At 44.1% G+C, this 25,635-nt stretch overlaps 1 protein-coding gene across 1 annotated transcript in view; it reads left to right on the top strand.

Moving 5' to 3' along the window:
• The window catches only part of LOC121572095 (inactive ubiquitin carboxyl-terminal hydrolase 53-like), a 77,277-nt gene that overhangs the window by 20,955 nt on the left and 30,687 nt on the right, over positions 1-25,635 (top strand). The window contains exons 5-12 of the mRNA XM_045221749.1: positions 10,920-11,030; positions 11,944-12,026; positions 12,257-12,341; positions 12,938-13,084; positions 14,935-15,084; positions 17,445-17,613; positions 19,383-19,535; positions 20,594-20,740. Of these exons, the coding sequence (XP_045077684.1) occupies positions 10,920-11,030; positions 11,944-12,026; positions 12,257-12,341; positions 12,938-13,084; positions 14,935-15,084; positions 17,445-17,613; positions 19,383-19,535; positions 20,594-20,740 (1,045 nt within the window). The remainder of the gene's footprint in view (positions 1-10,919; positions 11,031-11,943; positions 12,027-12,256; positions 12,342-12,937; positions 13,085-14,934; positions 15,085-17,444; positions 17,614-19,382; positions 19,536-20,593; positions 20,741-25,635) is intronic.

Raw genomic sequence — 25,635 nt, 5'->3', positions numbered from 1 at the left:
GGAGTCTGTTTGATTGAGTGTGTGGACAGGTGTCTTTTATACAGGTAATGAGTTCAAACAGGTGCAGTTAATACAGGTAATGAGTGGAGAACAGGAGGGCTTCTTAAAGAAAAACTAACAGGTCTGTGAGAGCCGGAATTCTTACTGGTTGGTAGGTGATGTCATGCAATAAAATGCAAATGAATTACTTAAAAATCATACAATGTGATTTTCTGGATTTTTGTTTTAGATTCCGTCTCTCACAGTTGAAGTGTACCTATGATAAAAATTACAGACCTCTACATACTTTGTAAGTAGGAAAACCTGCAAAATCGGCAGATGGCGTAGCAGTGCGGTCGCTTTTATTTCATCGTCCTTGTGTAAATATCCCGTTTCTTGTTTTTTTTGTCTATTTTGTATATATCTCTCAATTTTTACTTTTCATTCTTTAACTAAATATACTTTCCTGCAACCCGCCTCACCCAATGTGGAAAGGATTCTATTATTTCTTTATAACTTTCATCAAGAACCGTAAGCTGATACTAGTGTAGCCGCAACTAAATGGCTACCTGCTATTAGTCACCGTTAGCGTCTTCACCACTGTCCGTGGCCTACACTATCCACCAGCCAGCTCTAGCTCTAGCCTGGACAATTCGTCGGCCAGTCTGCACAGCGTGCTATCGACCCAGCGTGCTATCGACCCAGAGCTTATTGGACTTTCTGCCGGAATCACTGGACCCTAGCGCCGGATCATCACAACCAGCTAGCTAGCTGCAACCTGTTGTTGGCTGATTACCATTGCCCTATAGCAAGCACCAGTTAGCCTTGAGCTAGCCTCAGGCCCATCTCCCGGCTATCTACCTCTCTGTCAACCGGACGGGACCTCCTAGTGTTGACACTGAGCCCCCGCCGATCCAACACGACTGGTTTGCCGACGAAATAGTCTGATGTGGTTTCATCAGGCTTCCAGTTGCGACGACCACGAAGATCCATCTGCCAGCCCCGGCCCGCTAGCACACGCAAACTACAACTGTGCTCCCTGCTAGCTGTGCTGAAGCACCAATTTGAACTGCTCTCGGACTCACATATTGTTGTTCACTGGACCTTATGATCACTCAGCTGCACAGCTGATGCCTGCTGGACTGTTCCTTTACACGGTACCCTGTCCTGTTTATTCTGTTTAGTCTTAGCCCAAACGTTATCGCTATTTCCAGTTGTTGTCTTAGCTCTCTCTAATAACACCTGTGACTGCTTTATGCCTCTCTCCCATGTCAATTATGCCTTGCCTATTGCTGTTTGGGTTAGTTCTTATTATACAATTTCACTGTAGAACCCCTAGTCCCTCTCAAACTGCCTCATATAGTTCCTTTGTTCCACCCCCCATACACGCCGAGACCGGCTCAATCGGTGCCTCCAATGACGCCTTATCTCTTTCATTGTTACCCAACGCTTAGGGTTACCTGAACTGTACTCATATCCTTCCATATCCTTTTCTGTACATAATGCCCTGAATCTTTTCTACAACGCCCGGAGAACTGCCCCCTTTATTCTATGTACCCAACGCACTAGAAGACCAGTTCTTAAAGCCTTTAGTCGTATCCTTATTCTAGTCCTCCTCTGGTGATGTAGAGGCTAACCCAGGCCCTGCAGCCCCCAGTATCACTCCTACTCCCCAGGAGCTATCATTTGTTGACTTCTGTAACCGTAAAAGTCTTGGTTTTCTGCACATAAATATCAGAAGCCTCCTTCCTAAGTTTGAGTTATTCACTGCGTTAGCACACTCCGCCAACCCTGATGTTCTAGCAGTGTCTGAATCCTGGCTTAGGAAGGCCACCAAAAATTCTGAAATTTCCATCCCCAACTATAACATTTTCCGTCTAGATAGAACTGCCAAAGGAGGTGGAGTTGCAATCTACTGTAGAGATAGCCTGCAGAGCTCTATCATACTATCCAGGTCTGTGCCCAAAGTTTGAGCTTCTACTTCTAAAAATCCACCTTTCCAGAAATAAATCTCTCACTGTTGCCGCTTGCTACAGACCCCCTCAGCCCCCAGCTGTGCCCTGGACACCATATGTGAATTGATTGCCCCCATCTATCCTCAGAGTTCGTACTGCTTGGTGACCTAAATTGGGATATGCTTAACACCCCGGCCATCCTACAATCTAAACTAGATGCCCTCAATCTCACACAAATTATCAACGAACCTACCAGGTACAACCCTAAATCCGTAAACATGGGTACCCTCATAGATATCATCCTGACTAATTTACCCCTCTAAATACACCTCCGCTGTCTTCAACCAGGATCTCAGCGATCACTGCCTTATTGCCTGCGTCCGTAACGGGTCCGCGGTCAAACAACCACCCCTCATCACTGTCAAACGCTCCCAAAAACACTTCAGCGAGCAGGCCTTCCTAATTGACCTGGCCCAGGTATCCTGGATGGATATAGATCTCATTCCGTCAGTAGAGGATGCCTGGTTGTTCTTTTAAAAGTAATTTCCTCTCAATCTTAAATAGACATGCCCCATTCAAAAAATACAGAACTAAGAACAGATATAGCCCCTGGTTCTCCTCAGACTTGACTGCCCTTGACCAGCACAAAAATATCCTGTGGCGTACTGCATTAGCATCAAATAGCCCCCGCGATATGCAACTTTTCAGGGAAGTTAGGAACCAATATACACAAGCAGTTAGGAAAGCAAAGGCTAACTTTTTCAAACAGAAATTTGCATCCTGTAGCACTAACTCCAAAAAGTTTTGGGACACTGTAAAGTCCATGGAAAATAAGAGCACTTCCTCCCAGCTGCCCACTGCACTAAGGCTAGGAAACACTATCACCACCGATAAATCTACAATAATCGAGAATTTCAACAAGCATTTTGCTACGGCTGGCCATGCTTTCCACCTGGCTACCCCTACCCCGGCCACCAGCTCTGCACCCTCCGCTGCAACTTGCCCATGCCCCCCCCCCCCGCTTCTCCTTCACACAAATCCAGACAGCTGATGTTCTAAAAGAGCTGCAAAATCTGGACCCCTACAAATCATCTGGGCTAGACAATCTGGACCCTTTCTTTCTAAAACTAGCCGCCGAAATTGTCGCAACCCCTATTACTAGCCTGTTCAACCTCTCTTTCGTAACGTCTGAGATCCCCAGAGATTGGAAAGCTGCCGCGGTCATCCCCCTCTTCAAAGGGGGTGACACTCTAGATCCAAACTTTTACAGACCCATATCCATCCTGCCCTGCCTTTCAAAAGTTTTTGAAAGCCAAGTCAACAAACAGATCACCGACCATTTCGAATCCCACCGTACCTTCTCCGCTATGCAATCCGTTTTCCGAGCTGGTCATGGGTGCACTTCAGCCACGCTCAAGGTCCTAAACGATATTATAACCGCGATCGATAATAGACAGTACTGTGCAGCCGTTTTCATTGACCTGGCCAAGGCTTTCGACTCTGTCAACCACCGCATTCTTATTGGCAGACTAAATAGCCTTGGTTTCTCAAATGACTGCCTCGCCTGGTTCACCAACTACTTCTCAGATAGAGTTCAATGTGTCAAATTGGAGGGCCTGTTGTCTGGACCTATGGCAGTCTCTATGGGGGTGCCACAGGGTTCAATTCTTGGGCCGACTCTTTTCTCTGTGTATATCAATGACGTCGCTCTTGCTGCTGGTGACTCTCAGATCCACCTCTACGCAGACGACACCATGTTGTATACATCTGGCCCTTCATTGGACGCTGTGTTAACAAACCTCCAAACGAGCTTCAATTCCATACAACACTCCTCCAGTAGCCTCCAACTGCTCTTAAACACTAGTAAAACTAAATGCATGCTCTTCAACCGAACGCTGCTTGCACCCGCCCACCCGACTAGCATCACTACTCTCGACGGGTCTGACCTAGAGTATGTGGACAACTACAAATATCTAGGTGTCTGGTTAGACTGTAAACTCTCCTTCCAGACTCACATTAAGAATCTCCAATCCAAAGTTAAATCTAGAATCGGTTTCCTATTTCGCAACAAAGCCTCCTTCACTCATGCTGCCAAACATGCCCTCGTAAAACTGACTATCCTACCGATCCTTGACTTCGGCGATGTCATTTACAAAATAGCCTCCAACACTCTACTCAGCAAATTGGATGTAGTCTATCACAGTGCCATCCGTTTTGTCTCCAAAGCCCCATATAATACCCACCACTGTGACCTGTACGCTCTTGTTGGCTGGTCCTCACTACATATTCGTCGCCAAACCCACTGGCTCCAGGCCATCTATAAATCACTGCTAGGCAAATCCCCGCCTTATCTTAGCTCATTGGTCACCATAGCAACACCCACCCGTAGTCTGCGCTCCAGCGGGTATATCTCACTGGTCATCCCCAAAGCCAACACCTCCTTTGGCCGCAATTCCTTCCAGTTCTCTGCTGCCAATGACTGGAACAAATTGCAAAAATCTCTGAAGCTGGAGACACTTATCTCCCTCACTAACTTTAAGCATCAGTTGTCAGAGCACCTTACCGATCACTGCACCTGTACACAGCCCATCTGAAATTAGCCCGCCCAACTACCTCATCCCTATATTGTTATTTATTTTGCTCATTTGTACCCCAGTATCTCTATTTGCACATCATCTCTTGCACATCTATCATTCCAGTGTTAATACTAATTGTAATTATTTTGCACTATAGCCTATTTTATTGCCTTACCTCCATAACTTGCTAAATTTGCACACACTGTATATATATGTATTTATGTTGTATTTTTTTGACTTTGTTTTGTTTTACCCCATATGTAACTCTGTGTTGTTTTTATCGCACTGCTTTGCTTTATCTTGGCCAGAACTGGTTTACCTGGTTAAATAAAGGTGAAATAAATAAATAAATAAAAGTATCAAATACTTGTTCTCCCCACTGTACATACATACATACATACATACATACATACAGTGAGGGGGGAAAAAGTATTTGATCCCCTGCTGATTTTGTACCACGGGGGGCCAGTATGAAAAAAAAAAAAATTATGTATGCAAGTAAGTCGCTCTGGATAAGAGCGTCTGCTAAATGACTAAAATGTAATGTAAATGTAATTGGAACACAGAACTGATGGTTGCTGATAATGGGCCTCTGTACGCCTATGTAGATATTCCATTACAAATCAGCCATTTACAACATTAACAATGTCTACACTGTATTTCTGATCAATTTGATGTTATTTTAATTGACAAAAAAAAATGTTTTTCCTTCGAAAACAGGGACATTTCTAAGTGACCCCAATCTTTTGAACGGTAGTGTATATATTAGCAAAAATATATATGGGGGATTGGAAGTGATGCAGACAATTACATTGATGGAAGCTACAATCTCTCTGCAATATTAAAACTGATCTACTCCCTAAATGGAAAAAATGAAAAATTAATAATAAATAAGATTTCATCGAGGTCACCGTCTGATAGAGCCCTGTCCCCTCTCCCACCAACCCCCTTGACACAACCCATAATATATAATGGTGGCGGGTTACATAAGCAGAAGCACCATCTTTGGGCCTTTACGGTTTCCCCACTGTGTGCAGCATCACTCCGAGTCGTTTAAAGATGTCTCTATGAACCCTCTGAATGAGTCATTATAACCATAGCTGTTCAGTCCACTTGTGCTTAGTTTGGCTAACTTCCACTGTAGTAGTAATGCTTTCTTACCCTGTTCTTTTTAACATTCATTTTAGACCCAACAGAGAAAAGGTTATTACAAGCTGGGACCAGGAATGTTCAGATGCTTCAACACCAACTAAGAAACATTCAGGATTTAGGAATATTACTGTACATTACGTATAGTTTTAGACTTCATCTTAGCTCATGATTTAGTTCCTCTTTAGACATAGGGCTTAGGGGACGGTACACTACAGTACATTGTGTTCTCTGTCTGCCAGTATTGGGTTTTCGCTGTAGCGAAATTGCTGTAAACCTACTCAGCACAAACGTACACCCATTTTCTGTTCAGCGCAGCAGCTCTCGAGTGGGGAGGTCATTCACTCAGGAGGGCTCATTCTACAGTGGAGGATAAACGGACGAGAAAATGAAGTCTCTCTTTCACTGTAGAACAGGAGGTGATGACAAAACGAGAGGCCAAACCAATGAAACAATAAGCCCACTCTCCGAGCTCCCCGGCAACACAGGGAACTACTCACATGTGCCGTTTATGTCAAATTTACCTCAGATTCCTGTGGTTTCAGTCTCCTACTGGAGTTTGTTTTGAATAAACAATGATTTTGAAAGAACCACAATCCAATCAAATCCAAGGTGGTGGTCAAAAGGTCAGGTGCCAGACAAAACAAAAAACTAAATGTTTGTTCTATAACCAATGTCCCATTTTCAGTGTGGCAACAACCCCGTTTCAATTACATAGCTAGAATAAAAATATAAAGTGATATCACAGGTTTTTTTTCCTAATGTATTTTTAAGTGCAATTTGGTCAGGAATGTCATGTGAACCATTCTAACATTATTTTTATTTTTTTTAGGGGGTAGATCAGCTTTAATATTGCAGATAGATTGTAACTTCCATCAATGTAATTGTCTGCATCACTTCCAATCCCCCATATGTTTTTTTCCCTCGCAAATATATACCTACATACATCATACATACATACATACATACATACATACAGTGGGGAAAAAAAGTATTTAGTCAGCCACCAATTGTGCAAGTTCTCCCACTTAAAAAGATGAGAGAGGCCTGTAATTTTCATCATAGGTACACGTCAACTATGACAGACAAAATGAGGAAAAAAAATCCAGAAAATCACATTGTAGGATTTTTTATGAATTTATTTGCAAATTATGGTGGAAAATAAGTATTTGGTCACCTCCAAACAAGCAAGATTTCTGGCTCTCACAGACCTGTAACTTCTTCTTTAAGAGGCTCCTCTGTCCTCCATTCGTTACCTGTATTAATGGCACCTGTTTGAACTTGTTATCAGTATAAAAGACACCTGTCCACAACCTCAAACAGTCACACTCCAAACTCCACTATGGCCAAGACCAAAGAGCTGTCAAAGGACACCAGAAACAAAATTGTAGACCTGCACCAGGCTGGGAAGACTGAATCTGCAATAGGTAAGCAGCTTGGTTTGAAGAAATCAACTGTGGGAGCAATTATTAGGAAATGGAAGACATACAAGACCACTGATAATCTCCCTCGATCTGGGGCTCCACGCAAGATCTCACCCTGTGGGGTCAAAATGATCACAAGAACGGTGAGCAAAAATCCCAGAACCACACGGGGGGACCTAGTGAATGACCTGCAGAGAGCTGGGACCAAAGTAACAAAGCCTACCATCAGTAACACACTACGCTGCCAGGGACTCAAATCCTGCAGTACAGACGTGTCCCCCTGCTTAAGCCAGTACATGTCCAGGCCCGTCTGAAGTTTGCTAGAGTGCATTTGGATGATCCAGAAGAGGATTGGGAGAATGTCAGATGAAACCAAAATATAACTTTTTGGTAAAAACTCAACTCAGTCGTGTTTGGAGGACAAAGAATGCTGAGTTGCATCCAAAGAACACCATACCTACTGTGAAGCATGGGGGGTGGAAACATCATGCTTTGGGGCTGTTTTTCTGCAAAGGGACCAGGACGACTGATCCGTGTAAAGGAAAGAATGAATGGGGCCATGTATCATGAGATTTTGAGTGAAAACCTCCTTCCATCAGCAAGGGCATTGAAGATGAAACGTGGCTGGGTCTTTCAGCATGACAATGATCCCAAACACACCGCCCGGGCAACGAAGGAGTGGCTTCGTAAGAAGCATTTCAAGGTCCTGGAGTGGCCTAGCCAGTCTCCAGATCTCAACCCCATAGAAAATCTTTGGCGGGAGTTGAAAGTCCGTATTGCCCAGCGACAGCCCCAAAACATCACTGCTCTAGAGGAGATCTGCATGGAGGAATGGGCCAAAATACCAGCAACAGTGTGTGAAAACCTTGTGAAGACTTACAGAAAACGTTTGACCTGTGCCATTGCCAACAAAGGGTATATAACAAAGTATTAAGAAACTTTTGTTATTGACCAAATACTTATTTTCCACCATAATCTGCAAATAAATTCATTAAAAATCCTACAATGTGATTTTCTGGATTTTTTTTCCTCATTTTCTCTGTCATAGTTGACGTGTACCTATGATGAAAATTACAGGCCTCTCTCATATTTTTAAGTGGGAGAACTTGCACAATTGGTGGCTGACTAAATACTTTTTTTCCCCACTGTACATACATACATACATACATACAGTGAGGGGAAAAAAGTATTTGATCCCCTGCTGATTTTGTACGTTTGCCCACTGACAAAGACATGATCAGTCTATAATTTTAATGGTAGGTTTTATTTGAACAGTGAGAGACAGAATAACAACAAAAAAAAACAGAAAAACGCATGTCAAAAATGTTATAAATTGATTTTCATTTTAATGAGGGAAATACGTTTTTCACCCCTCTGCAAAACATGACTTAGTACTTGATGACAAAACCCTTGTTGGCAATCACAGAGGTCAGACGTTTCTTGTAGTTGGCCACCAGGTTTGTACACATCTCAGGAGGGATTTTGTCCCACTCCTCTTTGCAGATCTTCTCCAAGTCATTAAGGTTTCGAGGCTGACGTTTGGCAACTCGAACCTTCAGCTCCCTCCACAGATTTTCTATGGGATTAAGGTCTGGAGACTGGCTAGGCCACTCCAGGACCTTAATGTGCTTCTTCTTGAGCCACTCCTTTGTTGCCTTGGCCGTGTGTTTTGGGTCATTGTCATGCTGGAATACCCATCCACGACCCATTTTCAATGCCCTGGCTGAGGGAAGGAGGTTCTCACCCAAGATTTGACGGTACATGGCCCCGTCCATCGTCCCTTTGATGCGGTGAAGTTGTCCTGTCCCCTTAGCAGAAAAACACCCCCAAAGCATAATGTTTCCACCTCCTCCATGTTTGATGGTGTTCTTGGGGTCATAGGCAGCATTCCTCCTCCTCCAAACACGGCTCGATTTTGGTCTCATCTGACCACAACACTTTCACCCAGTTCTCCTCTGAATCATTCAGATGTTCATTGGCAAACATCAGACAGGCCTGTATATGTGCTTTCTTGAGCAGGGGGACCTTGCGGGCGCTGCAGGATTTCAGTCCTTCATGGCGTAGTGTGTTACCAATTGTTTTCTTGGTGACTATGGTCCCAGCTGCCTTGAGATCATTGACAAGATCCTCCCGTGTAGTTCTGGGCTGATTCCTCACCGTTCTCATGATCATTGCAACTCCACGAGGTGAGATCTTGCATGGAGCCCCAGGCCGAGGGAGATTGACATTTCTTTTGTGTTTCTTCCATTTGCGAATAATCGCACCAACTGTTGTCACCTTCTCACCAAGCTGCTTGGCGATGGTCTAGTAGCCCATTCCAGCCTTGTGTAGGTCTACAATCTTGTCCCTGACATCCTTGGAGAGCTCTTTGGTCTTGGCCATGGTGGAGAGTTTGGAATCTGATTGATTGATTTATTTTGATTGATTGCTTCTGTGGACAGGTGGCTTTTATACAGGTAACAAGCTGAGATTAGGAGCACTCCCTTTAAGAGTGTGCTCCTAATCTCAGCTCGTTACCTGTATAAAAGACACCTGGGAGCCAGAAATCTTTCTGATTGAGAGGGGGTCAAATACTTATTTCCCTCATTAAAATGCAAATCAATGTATAACATTTTTGACATATTTTTTTGTTGTTATTCTGTCTCTCACTGTTCAAATAAACCTACCATTAAAATTATAGACTGATCATTTCTTTGTCAGTGGGCAAATGTACAAAATCAGCAGGGGATCAAATACTTTTTTCCCTCACTGTACATACATACACACATCCTTTAAAAATATATATTTCCCTTTATTATCTTCCAACCCCACCACCCCTTCCCTAATTGGAGTAAACTAGTGAACAACAATGCTTAGGCCTCTCCTTCCAGCTTATACATACTATATACATTTTATGGACACAGTCAATTTGACAATGATTCTATTTTGTTTGTTTTTACTCCTGAACTTCCTCTACCCTCAACTTCTCCGATCATTTTCATGATGTCTATCCGATTTGCTTCTATATGCCATACCATATCTTTCTAACTGTGCTCTTTCACAAAAGCTCTCAACCTATAACCTATATACTTATTATGATTATTATGGACACAGTATGCTTACATTATTAGTTATCTTGTTGTTATTGGTTGTCATTCTAACATTGTTACAACTGATTTAATTCTGTGTTTAATTCTCAGTGGGCGTTACATGTACGTTTCGCTGTGTGCATGTTCATATTTGGCAAGGCCATATAGGTATTCTCTCTTTATCCTAATAATCCCCTAATAACCATGTGAATCTTAGGTTCACGTGCGTAAATTCAAGACAGAATCAAGGCCCTGTAATTTATGAGCAGAATTAGCCAGTGTCAGATTAAATGGCTGTGAAATTAGGAAGGTCTAAAAGCAGCCTGACTGTTTCATAAACCCAGTGGGATTCTGTATCAACATGAGTGAGTTTCTAGTGGAGGCCGCTTGCACTCAGACTGGTTCCTTAACTACAGTAGTGAGGCACTGCATAACTCCCTAGCTGTTAAACGTCACAAAACAATACAGGTTTATACAGATGAATCAGGGGGAAGTATTGATTTACCAGACATGATTTTTCTCTTTACTGGTACATTAAGGAGATAAGTGTATAGCTGAGGGTGAGTTGAGGGTAATACATGCTGAGGAAAAATAATTGGCTGATGATTGCTAATATTTCAATAGAGTGGGACGATTACCAAAGTTTCAATTTGGAATTGTGAATATTCCTATGGATAAGCTCAAGCTAACTTTGCTAAAGGTGTTTCGGTGAAAACTGTTACCTGTATGTTTTGACCCATTTCTTATCGGCATGCTATATTTCCACAGGAGAATATTCTGGAGCGGATCCACCTGCACATTGTGCCTGAGGAGACCGATGCCTGCACCTCCAAGTCCTGCATCACACACCAGAAGTTTGCCATGACACTCTATGAACAGGTTAAAGGAAACTCCTAGCATCTGGTAGCACACACAGACACAGACAGACAGACAGGTCCAAATCCAGTTGCAGGCACAGGGATTACACACACACACCCCATCCGGGGGTACAGCAGCAGCCACATGGATCACTGTCTGAGATAGGAGCTACCCAATCCGTCCCATCTCCAGAGTGGGGCTGCTACTCTGGAATACAGAGGGGGGTTTTCCTCAGATCCCTCCCTCCCTGCCCTGCCGGTATGATGTTCATCTCTAAACCCCAGAGCAGTCTTGTCGTCAACGTATCAGACAGCTTTGATGCAGGGTTTGATGGTGATGCAGAGGTGGCCAACTCTCCTCCCTGAGAGCAAGAAGGTATGCAGGCCCTTCTTCCAGCTTGCTTTTACACACCTGATTCAGTTAATCAGCTGCTCAACAGGACCTTAATTAGTGGAATTGGGTGTCGTGTGGCGTTGGGACCGCTGGGGTCAGAACATGTCGTGGTCGAGTGCGCTGTAGCGGAACAGTTTGCTGTGCTACGGGTACAGTAGGGTTGGAACAAAAGCCTGTACACCCAGTAGCTCTCCAGCAGGAGGGTTGCTTTGATGTTTCGGTAGAGGCCCTATAGTGTAAAAGCCAGCAGTGCTGTGGACCAGAGTTGAGAAAGGAGGCAATAGATTAAGTCTGAAGACCGGACACGAACCAAAACCCACCCCACCTGCCACTTTTCCTCTCAACTGACAAACACTCCACTCTCTCCCATCACAGTTCACACAAACACCCCAAAGTAGTAATTTCCCCATAACTGCCCCCAAACTACTACACCTCGCGAAATGACACGCTGACTTGATAATTAGTGCTTGGCTGTGGCTAAGCGGCGCCTAGCTAACGGCCATGTGTCTGTGTTGTGTTCCTGTTCCCCTCTCCCCTGCAGTCTGTGTGCCGTAGCTGTGGGGCATCCTCCGACCCCCTGCCCTTCACTGAGCTAGTGCATTATGTCTCCACCACTGCCCTCTGGTAAGCCATGCTTATTGACGTCACACAAAACACAAATTTCTCTATGTTTCTCTTAGGGTTACTGAGTGACTTTTGTAGCTTTGTCTCTCTCTGTAAACACTTTCTCTCACACTCTTTCTGGTTCTCTCACACTCTTTCTGGTTCTCTCACACTCTTTCTGGTTCTCTCACACACTTTCTGGTTCTCTCACACTCTTTCTGGTTCTCTCACACTCTTTCTGGTTCTCTCAGTCAACAGGTGTATCAGAGGCGGGACGAGTCATTTGGAGAGCTCCTGCAAGCTGCCAGCACCGTAGGGGATTCCCGCAACTGTCCGGTAAGTGTCTGTCCTTTCAAGCATTAAGAAAATCATACATTGATGTCAATGGCAGTTTTGTGCAAAAACTAGCGCACACATATCTCAAGTCAGGATGCACCTCCATTCTCATCACACTAAACAACTATTAGGAGGGGAAAGTCAGAAAGTCACTAGCAGGACAACAGCAGAAACCCCCCCCACTGTGAAGTTGTATTTAGGGTTCTTGTTAGTTAGTTGTCTGGTTACTTTGCTTAGCTAGTTAGTTAGCTAATAGAGCTGGGACGACAGCAGTATCGCAATATTTTTACCATGGCAAAAATGAAAACACGAAGCCAATCAAACTCTTTTGGTCCTTTAAAAACCTGCTGTATGTAAAATATTGCATGCTATAACTTGGAAAATAAATAAATGTGACTGGATGACAACATAATGATGTCTGTTTCCAACATTAGGGCTGTTTTCCTAAAGAAGTGAAATCCACTTTGTGTTTTGTTTCCTTGCCACGATACAAACGAGGATTGCGATACTGGGATCGTCCCGGCCCTGTTAGCTAAGCTGGTTAGTTAGCTCTGCTCCTCGAGTTAACTGTCTTCTCCCTCGCTCGCTGTCACCAGAGTAACTGTGGCCAGAGGATCAAGATCCGCCGGGTCCTCATGAACTCCCCGGAGATCGTCACCATCGGCTTCGTGTGGGACTCAGACCAGTCAGACCTCACAGAGGACGTCATTCGCTCGCTGGGGCCACACCTCAACCTCTCTGGGGTAAGGACGGCAAGCCAGCAGGGACAAAAAGCACAACAGATGGATTATATTACTACGAAGCTCAGTTCAATAGTGTAGCGCAGTCTTTCCCAATCTTGGTCCTGTAGACCCCAAGGGGTGCACGTTTTGATTTTTGCCCCAGCACTACACAGCTGATTCAACGTTTTTATTATTTGAATCAGCTGTGTAGTGCTAGGGCAAAAACCAAAACGTGCACCCCTTGGGGTCCCCAGGACCGAGTTTGGGAAACACTGGTGTAGCGCTTTGTCAAAGTCAGTCTGCTCTTGTGTTTCGTTTAATGAAAGTGATGGGTTGTAGATAAAGTAAAGAAGGTTCAAACAGTGGAGAAGAATCTATAGAATTCAGAATAGGAAAGTGTCATGAAAACAGTTGGATCTTTGATCGGGGATAAGGCAAAGACCTGTGAAGAAAGTTAGAGATGGCCAAGAACCTCCACATAAGTTTAAAACACGTCTAATTCTCGACTGTCAGCCCGGAATAAAACAGATTAGTCAAGTAGTCTGATTTTAAAATCGCCAAGGCAGTGATTGCACCTAAACAAAATGGCCGCCTCACCTCCCCAAATGCGAACCCTGGAAATAGGAAAACAACAATAATACACCATTTTCAATTGGTCGAACTCCTAAAATATGGTTAGAATCACTGCATTCTGGTTTTACTCTATTTGCTTTCTGTCTTTTTTGTTTGTTTGTTTGTTGGAGCCTCCACAGCTGGTGTTCCTTGCCCTGGTTGTGTTGGGGTCAGTTTATTTTGGTGCCATGGAGCATATGGGGGAAATAAAGTGGGCTTTATCCCTGCGTAAGTCGGAGCGTTGCGTAAGCAGTGCATGGTGCAATGCCCAGTTGGCCCACGCTGCTGATCAAAAAGCCCCTGCTGCAGGACCAGATCGTGTCAACGCCCCCTCAGTGCCACGATGGAAGAGTACGATGTTTATGTGCGATTGTGTGAGAGAGAGGGTGGGTCATAGAAAGGTTACATGTGAGTGTGTGTGTGTATATTTGTGTAAGAGAATGGTGCGTGTGTGGAAGGTGTGGTCTGTGTATGAGTTGGGACTGTATGTTGGAGTACAGAGTGTCCTTGGCATTTGTAACACTCAACTCTGGCTGACACTGTCCCTGTTCCTTCAAGAAGAAAAGGAATGAGCTTCACTGAAACCTGCTACAAATCTAGAACAAACTGTCACAGACCAGGCCCAACATATTACACAACACCATCTCCCTTGAAGACTACAGGCACAGATTCCTATTTTCCCCTCGTTTTGAGCGCATTCCAGAACTGGATTAGTCTAGCAGAACCCCCACCAAGTACCACAAAGGGCTTGATTCATACTCGTACTGTTCATGTGACTGTGCTGGGTGTCGGAGAAAACCTCCCCCCTGCCTAGGAATCCATTGTCTCCCATGGCCAAAGAGAACCGGCCATTCAGGAAAAACAAGAGGCTATTTCACAACCTCCTCATCCAGCGGTCTATTCAAACTGGTGGGAGGATGAAATTATACTGACGATCGCCTGAACTACCACGCTGGAAGCTGCTAGAGATGTGGAAATGTACCATGTAAGCGAGGCCAGTATCAATCCAAGTTGAAGGGCAATTTGACTGTCCAAATGCTAATGCGTGTGGATGACAAACATGAATGTTTTGGTTAAATGTCTGTATATCTGACTGAGAAGGTTCTGCTGTGTGATAAAAGACTGTGTTAATCCATTGAGCTAAAGTCTACACATTAGTTTGGGGAGCCAACCTAAGTCTTTAGGTCTTAGGGCAGGGTGGGAGTGTTTTGGGCTAAATTTAACCAAATAAAGTAATTGAAATGTGTGTGTGTCCGCAGCTCTTCTACCGGGTGACAGACGAGGACGCCAAAAAGGGAGAGCTTCTATTGGTTGGGATGATCTGTTACTCCAGCCGCCACTACTGTGCCTTCGCCTTCCACACCAAATCCGCCAAATGGGTGTTCTTCGACGACGCCACGGTCAAAGAGGTGAGGGTTAGGGATAGATATAGAAAAAGACCATAAGCAAAAAGTCCTCTAGTAAGGGAGCAAAAACACCACACCTCACCCAACACTCTCATAACATCTCACTCTTTTGCTGTGGTGACATATGCTGCTCGGACCATACACATATACATGCATGGGCAGGCGCACGCCACACACACTCTCCCCTGTCTCGTTTGCTATAGTGATGCACACACCCCCACACACACACACACACTCTGTGACAAGAAAAAGGAATTCACCACATCAAATAAAATTTTATTTGTCACATACACGTGTTTATCAGATGTTATAGCGGGTTTAGCGAAATGCTTGTGCTTCTAGCTCCGACGGTGCAGTAATATCTAACAATTTCACAACATATACCCAATACACACAAAACTAGTAAGGAATGGGATTTAAGAATATATACATATATGGACAAGCAATGACAGAGCGGCATGGACTAAGATACAGTATAATATTATAGAATAGTAACTAAAGTAACATTTTGTTGGTAACTTTCTTTAAAGGGCTTCAACCAGTTGATTTGAAATAAAATCAGGAATACAATCTGACATGAGAGGATTTTCCAGGAAGCTGATGTATGATATCATGGGATACAAATCATCTGTTATCTGGAGCTAAAGCCTCCCTAGCCAGCAACTCAAAATGCAGAAATGTACTTGGTTGAGCTGATGAAAAGGAGAATGAGAGCAGGGAGCTCCCTGAGCCATGTCTTAACTCCATCGCCACCATCTTCCTATAAGGGCCACATCGATCACCATTCACCACCCCCGGGTTGATGAGCCTTCAGTGGGGTTGAAAAGTCTGCAATAATCACCAACACCCACACATGTTCGCAAGCGTGGGGACACACACACACCCACACACACACAGCAGCACTTGTACTAGGTTTTCCCAGTGGAAACTATTGAAGCACCTTCAGTCTTTCCCCAGTTAATTGCATCATCAGTCATCCACAGTTGAGCTACACTGTTTAGTGGACTTCCACATTTCAGGATATCAAATTGAAAAATTGAAAAATGTGTATTTTGTGTATGTGTTTAATGAACAACACTGGGTGTGTGTCCAGTCCATTTGACTGGTCTGCGGTGCAGGGGCTGGCTGGCTCGGAGTCAATCCAGCAGCAGTTTGTGCTGTGTATGCACTTCAGCCCGACTGGGACAGAGCACTACAGTACAGCACCCGAGCCAACCAAATAACACGCCATACACCTGCTGTGTTGCTACTCATTCTCTTATGGACTCACACCAAGTAATGAGGAGAAATACCCTACAGTTTATGGATAGCTTTTAAACCATATTTATATTTGACATTTATGGTTGCGGTTTGTTGACTATCATTCTTGTCATAATTGCTTGTATCATTTATTGCAGCACCAGTGGTTCAGCGGTTCCCCTAAGCCTATTTTGTTGTTGTTGTTGTCCCAGGCGGGGTTCAGTGCCCCCCCCATTTTACTGTCACATTCCTTTCTTACTCTTTCTCTTTCCTGTCTCTCTCTTTCCTGTCTCTCTCTTTCTGCTCCTCTTTCCTTCTCCTTCATTTGGTTAATTAAGGAGCACACTAGCATCTGTTAGCCTCCAGTCTGCCTCTGTGGCGTTTTGTAGTGAGGCACGCGCCTAACTCTGCTCAGCTAATGTGATTGTGAGTGCTTTAGCACATAATATTCACTTAAGAACAAAGGGACAATGTGCTTTTACAGTGCACAGCAATGTCTCCTTGGACATAGTTTTGTGTGGAATTCTAAAATGAAAGTTCCTCTCTGAACAGTTCGTGACATGCCTGAATACGATTTTTCTGGTCTATGGTCACCATACATTTTGAGGGTAATGGTTCAAAGAATGTCCCTGAATTCAAGCAAGCGTTGTGTCAACATTTTTCCTCCATGGTTTTTGTTATTTGTGCGCTATCCATTTAAATGAGGCATAATATAGTGTATATACTCTGAGAAGACTATTCCTTAGAGCCCAAGCCCTTTAAATGGATGAACCAATTCAATTACAAGTCAGCATTTTCTGAAAGATGTACTCAAAGGTACCTAACATTTACATATTTAGGTTTTGGCAACTGATGCTCATCAAATAAATACAGGCTTTTCGAAAGTAGTAAGGTGTATTGACTGGCACTAAACGACACATTTGGCTTCTGACAAGACCTCTCTGTCTAATGAGATGAGGAAACTGGTCAGTGCCAGTAAGACATAGGTGACATTTTATTTTCTTGTCACATTGGGAAGATGCCAGTTTTGCCTTTCTGCCTCTCAAGCAGGAGCACACACACGCGCACACACACTCTTCATGTGTCTCTCTATTGACCTCCTAGTCTCCTCTCCCCTATCTTAGATTGGGACCCGGTGGAAAGACGTGGTCACCAAATGCATCAAGGGCCACTTCCAGCCCCTCCTCCTATTCTACTCCAACCCAGATGGCAGCGCCATCTCCGTAGACGACGCCTCGCGCCAGAACAGTGACCGCTCCAACTACAAGTCCCCCGTCAACGGAGACGTCCAAGGTATACAAGACATCGGACAAAGGGACATTCTCTTTTCTTTCCTCTATAGGAAGAACTACACCACTACCCCTAGAGTCATGGAACTTTTACAGCACATTGAGGGAAATAACTGCCTACATTTGCATATCAAATCTATGCAAAAATATAGGTTTTTCCAGGATGCCAACAATATGAAGTCAAATGTACAATCACTTTTCATGGTGTTATCATCCCAAAATGTGACTTCAGGTGTTTTGCGATGGCGATGCAGTCTCTATCTCATGATCTCTTACTTGAGACCAAATGTGGTCTTGGTTTAGGTCTTTTGGAGACCAGATTCAAACGGCCCCCCTTTCCAAAATGGTTGAACAACCCCTTAGCTTCACTCGAGATGATTTCCAGGAACCACACACCACGTTTATAATTCATAGTTCCTTTTAATTCATGCTTAACATGGGGGATGCTATATTTAAGTCGGTGCAGTAAATTCACAGCGAGAGGGGGTCCTAAAATAAGCGATTCTAAGAGTAGAGCTCTCCGGCACCAGCAATTTGGAATTAATGCCAGCAAGTGTTGCCAATGGTGTGACTGTGGTTACAACTTTTTTTAACAGCATGCACTAGCCAAATGACCACCACTGCCACAGAGCAGTGGGTCTCAAACTTTTTGGTTAGCATCTCCTTTACATATTTTGGTCTAAATTTGTGCCCCGTGCCAGACGCACATTAATTGCTTTTATTAATTGTCAGCCTCACCACATTCAGTCAGAGAGAGTCTCTAAAAAGGGTAACTACAGTACATGTTGCAGTGTGGAATTCTGTTCGGGCCACCATTTTGGCATCTTTTGAAGTCTCACAATGTGCTTGACATTTTCTTTTTTACTGTATGACCAGAAAAGACGTGCTGTTGACAAAAGTGACTTTACAAATACGTGCTGAACTTCAAAACAAGTTTGGATGCCCATCACTTCAGTTGGATTTAGGGTTGCAAAATTCTGATAACTTCACTAAAATTCCCCAAATCCCGGTTGGAGGATTCCCGAAATTTCCTGCTTAATGTTTCCTGATTCCAGTAATATTCCAAACCGGGATTTCTGGAAAAGCTGTCAATTTGGGGAAAGTTCCTAGAATTTTGCACTCTAGTTGGATTACTGTTTATTAGTGTATTAGCTAATGGTGTTCCAACCTTTTCTGTACCACTCAATCAATACTTGATTTGATACTGAACTACGAGAGTTCATCAGCAGCATTGCCAACAGCGACGGCATTAAACATTTTATTTTTAATATATTTTTTACGTCGACCTCGACCATAATACCCGTCGCTAAAGCCTCCCTAGAAGTTGTTGATGACGAGCTGAACATTTCTGTGTGAGGATTAAAAACCTCTGGATTTGTTTGGGGTGGGGTTTATCCCCCTTAATGATCCACTCTCTGAGCTGGCCTTGCCCCCAGGTCGTGATGGTGACTGCGGCTCACTGGCCTTCAGAGGCTGGCTTAAGAAGAAAGACAGAAAATGTACATTTGTTCAGTTCAATCTTCTCAAATATGTTAATTGGGTAGCGCTAAACTTTTGTTTTTTTGTTTACATTTTTCCAGAGATTTTTGGGATTTACTGAAAAGTGAATGATAATAGGCAGCTTATTTACATAATACCTAAGAATTGTTGTTTGGAATTGATCCCAACCCTGATTTGTCTCACCAGTAGAAACATATTCATGAAGAGACATAGGCTATCCATATGTAAAAATTAAATAATATTCTATCCCTCTCCTCCTTTTCGACCAACCAGCACCCGAGTCTCCACTTCCGGGTCCCAAGAAGCTGGATCTGACCAGGGAGAACCTGAATGCCCTGCTGGGCCCCGGCAGCTTCAAACAGAAGAGCCAGACCCCTTCCACCTTTACCAAGGGCAGCGGCCAGACTAGCGGGGGCCGAGGACCAGGTACAACACAAGCGGTTGGGGGGGGAGAATGGATATGATGGGAGACAGGGAGAGGGATGGGTATTTCTACATATAGCAATGGAAAATGGGTATTATCTGAGAGAGATTGGGGAGGTAGATGATAGATTGAGAGAAGAGACTGAAAGATGTGACGGGGTTAGAGGTAGAGGAGATTGGAGGTAGATTACAGAGCTACTGTAGAGGGAGGGGGGAGCATGGATAGAGGCAACCAAAGAGTGAAAGGGTAGAGGGACAGACTTTGAGAGGAGGAGTAAGGCCTGGGAGAGAGGGAGGGGGAGATGGAGGGAGGGGAGGAGGGAGGGGGGCCAGAGCTCAGAAAGTGGCCTTAATGATGGAACAGGAAGGGAATGAGGACAAATGTGAGCGAGGGATCAGGAGTATGTACACCTCCAAAGAGAAGAGACAAGCGAGGGGCCACGAGAAGCAAGGAAAGATCCTAAGGGCAGACTCTTTTAACCTCTGTCCCAAATGGTGCCCTATTCCCTATATAGTGCACTACTTTTAACCAGGGTGCTTCACAGGGTTGTTTGGTATTTTCAATTACCGCAGCACATACTTCTAGTTCTATCCATCGTATCTGGCTTTCTCCTACTTTACAAGAGAAGAGGCTACAAAGATGAGACTCAGGGAGGATTGGAGGAGAGAAAATGTATTCCGCGGCACGATTGGTTCCACCTCAGTGCATTTCCCCCTGTGAAGCAGAAAAGCCCGGCATATACATCAGCACATCGATCGGCCCTAAACTTCTCCTTAAACTCAGGACTGTTCAATGCCTCCTGGGGGCTAGTCAGGGGATAGAAGGGAGGAGGAGTAGAGGAGGGGTGGAGGTGGAAGATAGGCCATCCCCACTCCCTCCCTAAGTGACTGTAGTTTGTGTTGGGATTAGAGGTAGAAAGGACTTTACCCCTCCGTGTTTGACTACTTGTTCTTTTTGGTGTGTTGTTCTCCTTGTATTGTCTATTGGATGTCACTCTGTTTCTCAAAATGACTGAAATGGAATGTAGTGTAGAATATGTTTCTTTCTCCCTGTTGTGCAGTGAAGCTGGGCACCAGTGATCCTAAGAGCCGTCTGAAGGACATCTCCAGAGAGGTGGTCCAGAAGGCAGGGGAGGTCCGGGGGATGCACCCCTCCAGGAGAGACCAGGACAGGACGGAGAGGAGGAGACAGGACACCCGCTACCGTGGTATGGAGCTATACACACACACACACACACACACACACACACACACAGGCAAATCTACACACACATACTACACACACAGAGAGGAAAAGCAACTGATATGAAACAATAGTGGCATTGCACCATGCATGTACACACACACACCAATGAAAATACAATATTACCCTTGACACAATGCTCTACACAGTACACACACAACCCATCATTACCAACATAAAAATGCACAACAAACAAGCATGGCCAACCAGGCAGGGTGGTTTGGGAGCAATGTGTCAGGATGGGGATCATCTCTCCCTCCCTTTTTAATCAGGCCCTTCCACGTACTGTTCTCTCACTACTGGATACTGTTCTCTCACTACTGGATACTGTTCTCTCACTACTGGATACTGTGGTAGTGGCTATATCAGCCCTGTTCTATTTGGATTCCTAGCTGCTGTCCGTAAGTGCCATTTCAATGTCTTGAGTGTTCACATGACAGCGTTAGTGGAGTATGTGAGAGTAGGATCATGGCCCTGGACCCATATTGCTTATATCTAGGCCAGCAATAGAAATAAGGCAACATCTATGGTTACAGGAGACCCACTACCACCCTCCTATAGCCTAACCCCTCCCATGCTACCATAAATAGTCCCTCAAAGGTATTGAGGTTTGCTGTGTGTGTTGGTGGGGGAATTACATGTAGATCGATTTGAAAGCAATCTCTAAATTGTTCATAAGAACGGAAATAGGATCAGCATACCCTCCCCAAAGCCTAACCTGAACCATTGGAGGAAAATGCCAAACTGATCATAGATCAGTGTCTACAGGCAACTTCACCCCTTTCCTCCTTGGTCTCTAACCCTCTGTCATATTTCCTCACCTGTCCTGTCGTTTCATTTCTGTGAACACCAAACGGGTTGGAACTAAGGGCAAGGTGCAAGGAACTGAAATTGAACTAGCCCCCATAGCCACCCTGTTAGCACCAGGCTCACGTCCCATTATGATTGAATGCACCAGGCTAACAGAGGCTAGCGTCATGGCCTTGATGAATGGTGATGCTGGAGGTGAGTTCATGTAAGTGGAATAAATCTATCTCTAATGCTGCTCGTGACCAGGCTAGCTCTCTGCTAAAATGCTGACTTCAAAGCTACTTGACAGTTTTAGTTTCAAGTTTTAATGTCACGTGCGCAAGGACAGTGAAATGCCTTTCTTGCGAGCTCTAAACCCAACAGTGCAGTAATCAATAACAATGTAATACTAAAAATAACATGAGGTAGAACAAAAACATACGAGAAAAATATGTAAGAAGTACACGATAAAGTAAGTAAGAATACTATATACCTGGTCAGTTCCACTACCATATTTACAATGTGCAGGGATACTGAATCGATAGGGGTAGATATGTATAGGATAAATGATAAACAGAGTAGCAGCAGTGCATATGACAATTTTATGTGAGGGGGTGTGCGTGTGTGTGTGAGCAAATTATGATGTGAGTGTTTGTGTGTGTGTTGGAGTGTCAGTGTGTGTAGTGTGTAGGGCCCTGTGAGTGTGCATAGAGACAGTGGAAAAATAAAATACAAGGATCAACTCGGATAATCCGTGTACCTATTTTGTTAGCTATTTAGCAGTCTTATGGCTTTTGGATAGAAACTGTTCAGGAGCCTGCTGGTGTCAGACTTGATGCACCAGTACCGCTTGCCATGCGGAAGCAGAGAGAACAGTCTATGGCTTGGGTGGCTGGAGTCTTTAACGATTTTCTGTCCCTTCACAAAAATAATAGCAAAATAAGAAAGTTAGCATTAAGGTCAGATAGGGAGAGTTGGTGTCAATGGGAGACATTGGCGTCATCCTATTCTCTATATAATGCACTACTTTTGACCACAGGGCTTTGGTCAAAAGTAGTGCACCATGTACGAAATAGGTTATCATTTGGGACATTGCAGTTAGTGTTACCAGGACACATTTTTCCCTGTTTTCATCTTGCATAGTGTAACTGTGTTGACATTTAGCTTCCAACCCTAAATGACAAGCATGCTGTGTTAGCATTGTACACATGCATAGTTAGACCATCTTTGTCTTTGTCGCACGTGCGTACACATGCACGCACACACACAGCTAGACCAGTTCACAGAAACGCTTACATAGACGGACACACATGCACAAAATCGCACGTAAAATATCACACGAGTCTCTCACACACACAATGTGAACAGCGTAAATTATGTTCGAGGTGATTTAACTCTTGCACGCCCCGTCAGCAGATTCCCTATCCGTAGCGACTCCATCTCTCAGGGGAGGTTACATCCGAGGCGCTGTGGAATATAACCTCCCATAACTCTTTCTGCACACCTGAGACTCAGTGAAGGCCTCAATCCAAGATCACACGCCCTGTCATGCTATTAATGAATATTCATATGGTGATTTAGACACATTTTTATATCAGGGGACTTCCAGTTATAAAACGTACAGTTGAAGTCGGAAGTTTACATACACTTAGGTTGGAGTCATTAAAACTCGTTTTTCAACCACTCCACAAATTTCTTGTTAACAAACTATAGTTTTGGCAAGTCGGTTAGGACATCTACTTTGTGCATGACACAAGTAATTTTTCCAACAATTGTTTTCAGACAGATCACAATTCCAGAAAATGATGTCATGGCTTTAGAAGCTTCTGATAGGCTAATTGACATCATTTGAGTCAATTGGAGGTGTACCTGTGGATGTATTGCAAGGCTCAGTGCCTCTTTGCTTGACATCATGGGAAAATCAAAAGAAATCAGCCAAGACCTCAGAAAAAAAATGGTAGACCTCCCAAACGCCTGAAGGTACCACGTTCATCTGTACAAAAAATAGCACGCAAGTATAAACACCATGGGACCACGTAGCCGTCATTCCGCTCAGGAAGGAGACGGGTTCTGTCTCCTAGAGATGAACGTACTTTGGTGCGAAAAGTGCAAATCATTCCCAGAACAACAGCAAAGGACCTTGTGAAAATGCTGGAAGAAACTGGTACAAAAATATCTATATCCACAGTAAAACGAGTCCTATATCGACATAACCTGAAAGGCCGCTCAGCAAGGAAGAAGCCACTGCTCAAAAACCGCCATTAAAAAGCCTGACTACGGTTTGCAACTGCACATGGGGACAAAGATCGTACTTTTTGGAGAAATGTCCTCTGGTCTGATGAAACAAAAATAGAACTGTTTGGCCATAATGACCATCGTTATGTTTGGAGGAAAAAGGGGGATGCTTGCAAGCCGAAGAACACCATCCCAACCGTGAAGCACGGGGGTGGCAGCATCATGCTGTGGGGGTGCTTTGCTGCAGTAGGGACTGGTGTACTTCACAAAATAGATGGCATCATGAGGAAGGAAAATTATGTGGATAAATTGAAGCAACATCTCAAGACATCAGTCAGGAAGTTAATGCTTGGTCGCAAATGGGTCTCCCAAATGGACAATGACCCCAAGCATACTTACAAAGTTGTTGCAAAATGGCTGAAGGACAACAAAGTCAAGGGATTGGAGTGGCCATCACAAAGCCCTGACCTCAATCCTATAGAAAATGTGTGGGCAGAACTGAAAAGGTGTGTGCGAGCAAGGAGGCCTACAAACCTGACTCAGTTACACCAGCTCGGTCAGGAGGAATGGGCCAAAATTCACCCAACTTACTGTGGGAAGCTTGAGGAAGGCTACCTGAAATGTTTGACCCAAGTTAAACAATTTAAAGGCAATGCTACCAAATACTAATTGAGTGTATGTAAACTTCTGACCCACTGGGAATGTGATGAAAGAAATAAAGCTGAAATAAATTATTCTCTCTACTATTATTTTATTTATATTATTTCACATTCTGGTGATCCTAACTGACCTAAGACAGGGAATTTTTCCTAGGATTAAATGTCAGGAATTGTGAAAAACTGAGTTTAAATTTATTTGGCTAAGGTGTATGTGAACGTCCGACTTCAACTGTACATCCAGACCAGTACAAATGTAGCATGTGTGGGAATAAAACCCACAACCCTGATGTTGGAGGAACAATGAATGCTCCATCCAACAGACCCATTGGACCCAGTCATCCTAATGTTGAATAATTGTCCCTTAGTGCATCTTCTGTTAGTCTTTGATGAAGCGCTTTCAGTAAATATAGTTGAACGGCAATTAAAAGGGCATATATTTCACAAGTTAATCTTTACTGCATACCCCTCCCATTGAATAACATATATCACTGTACTGTTCCAGTGGAGATGTCCAGTCTAGTCATATTTTTAGAAAGTGGCCGGCATGACTCTGTCTCGTACACACACAAACAATTTGTCCTCAGTCATACACATCTCTAGGCAACAGACTCCTCTATTCAAGGAGTCATGGACAGCCAGCAGGGAGTACGTATACACACACACACACACACACACACGGCCACCTTTCATCATTAATATCTCCACAGACATCACAGCGTGAGGTTGCTACCCATACTGCTACGCCACGGAGACACACACGGCATCCCGCCGTCCATTATTTATACCTTCCTCATGTCTACAGACGTACAATAAACCACAACCTCATTGTTCCCATACCCCACTACACCCCTGCGGTCTTCCTTAGAAAACCCTGTGTCTGGCTTGGAATGGCATTAAAAGTCGAGAGTTGTTGCACTTGGCAAGGTTTTCACAATACACTGGCATTTGGCATTAAAGGCAGCAGTTTGGATAGTACGCCAGCTCGAGTGCAATGTTGGAATCAGCATTTCCCCCGTAGAAAAAGTGACTTTCTTAGCGACATCAACCAGAAAAGGTTATTTTCCTAAGGATTTTTTAAGGTCCTCTCCTCCCACCCTACTTTGGCCTCGGAGGAATTGATGTGACTCAGTGGGTTTTGTTTGCCTCTTTTCAGACAAGCCTTGGCGACTTTGTAATG

This window comes from Coregonus clupeaformis, chromosome 8 (genome assembly GCF_020615455.1).
Source record: "Coregonus clupeaformis isolate EN_2021a chromosome 8, ASM2061545v1, whole genome shotgun sequence".
Classification (NCBI taxonomy): domain Eukaryota; kingdom Metazoa; phylum Chordata; class Actinopteri; order Salmoniformes; family Salmonidae; genus Coregonus; species Coregonus clupeaformis.
This window is presented reverse-complemented; position numbering and strand designations above follow the sequence as displayed.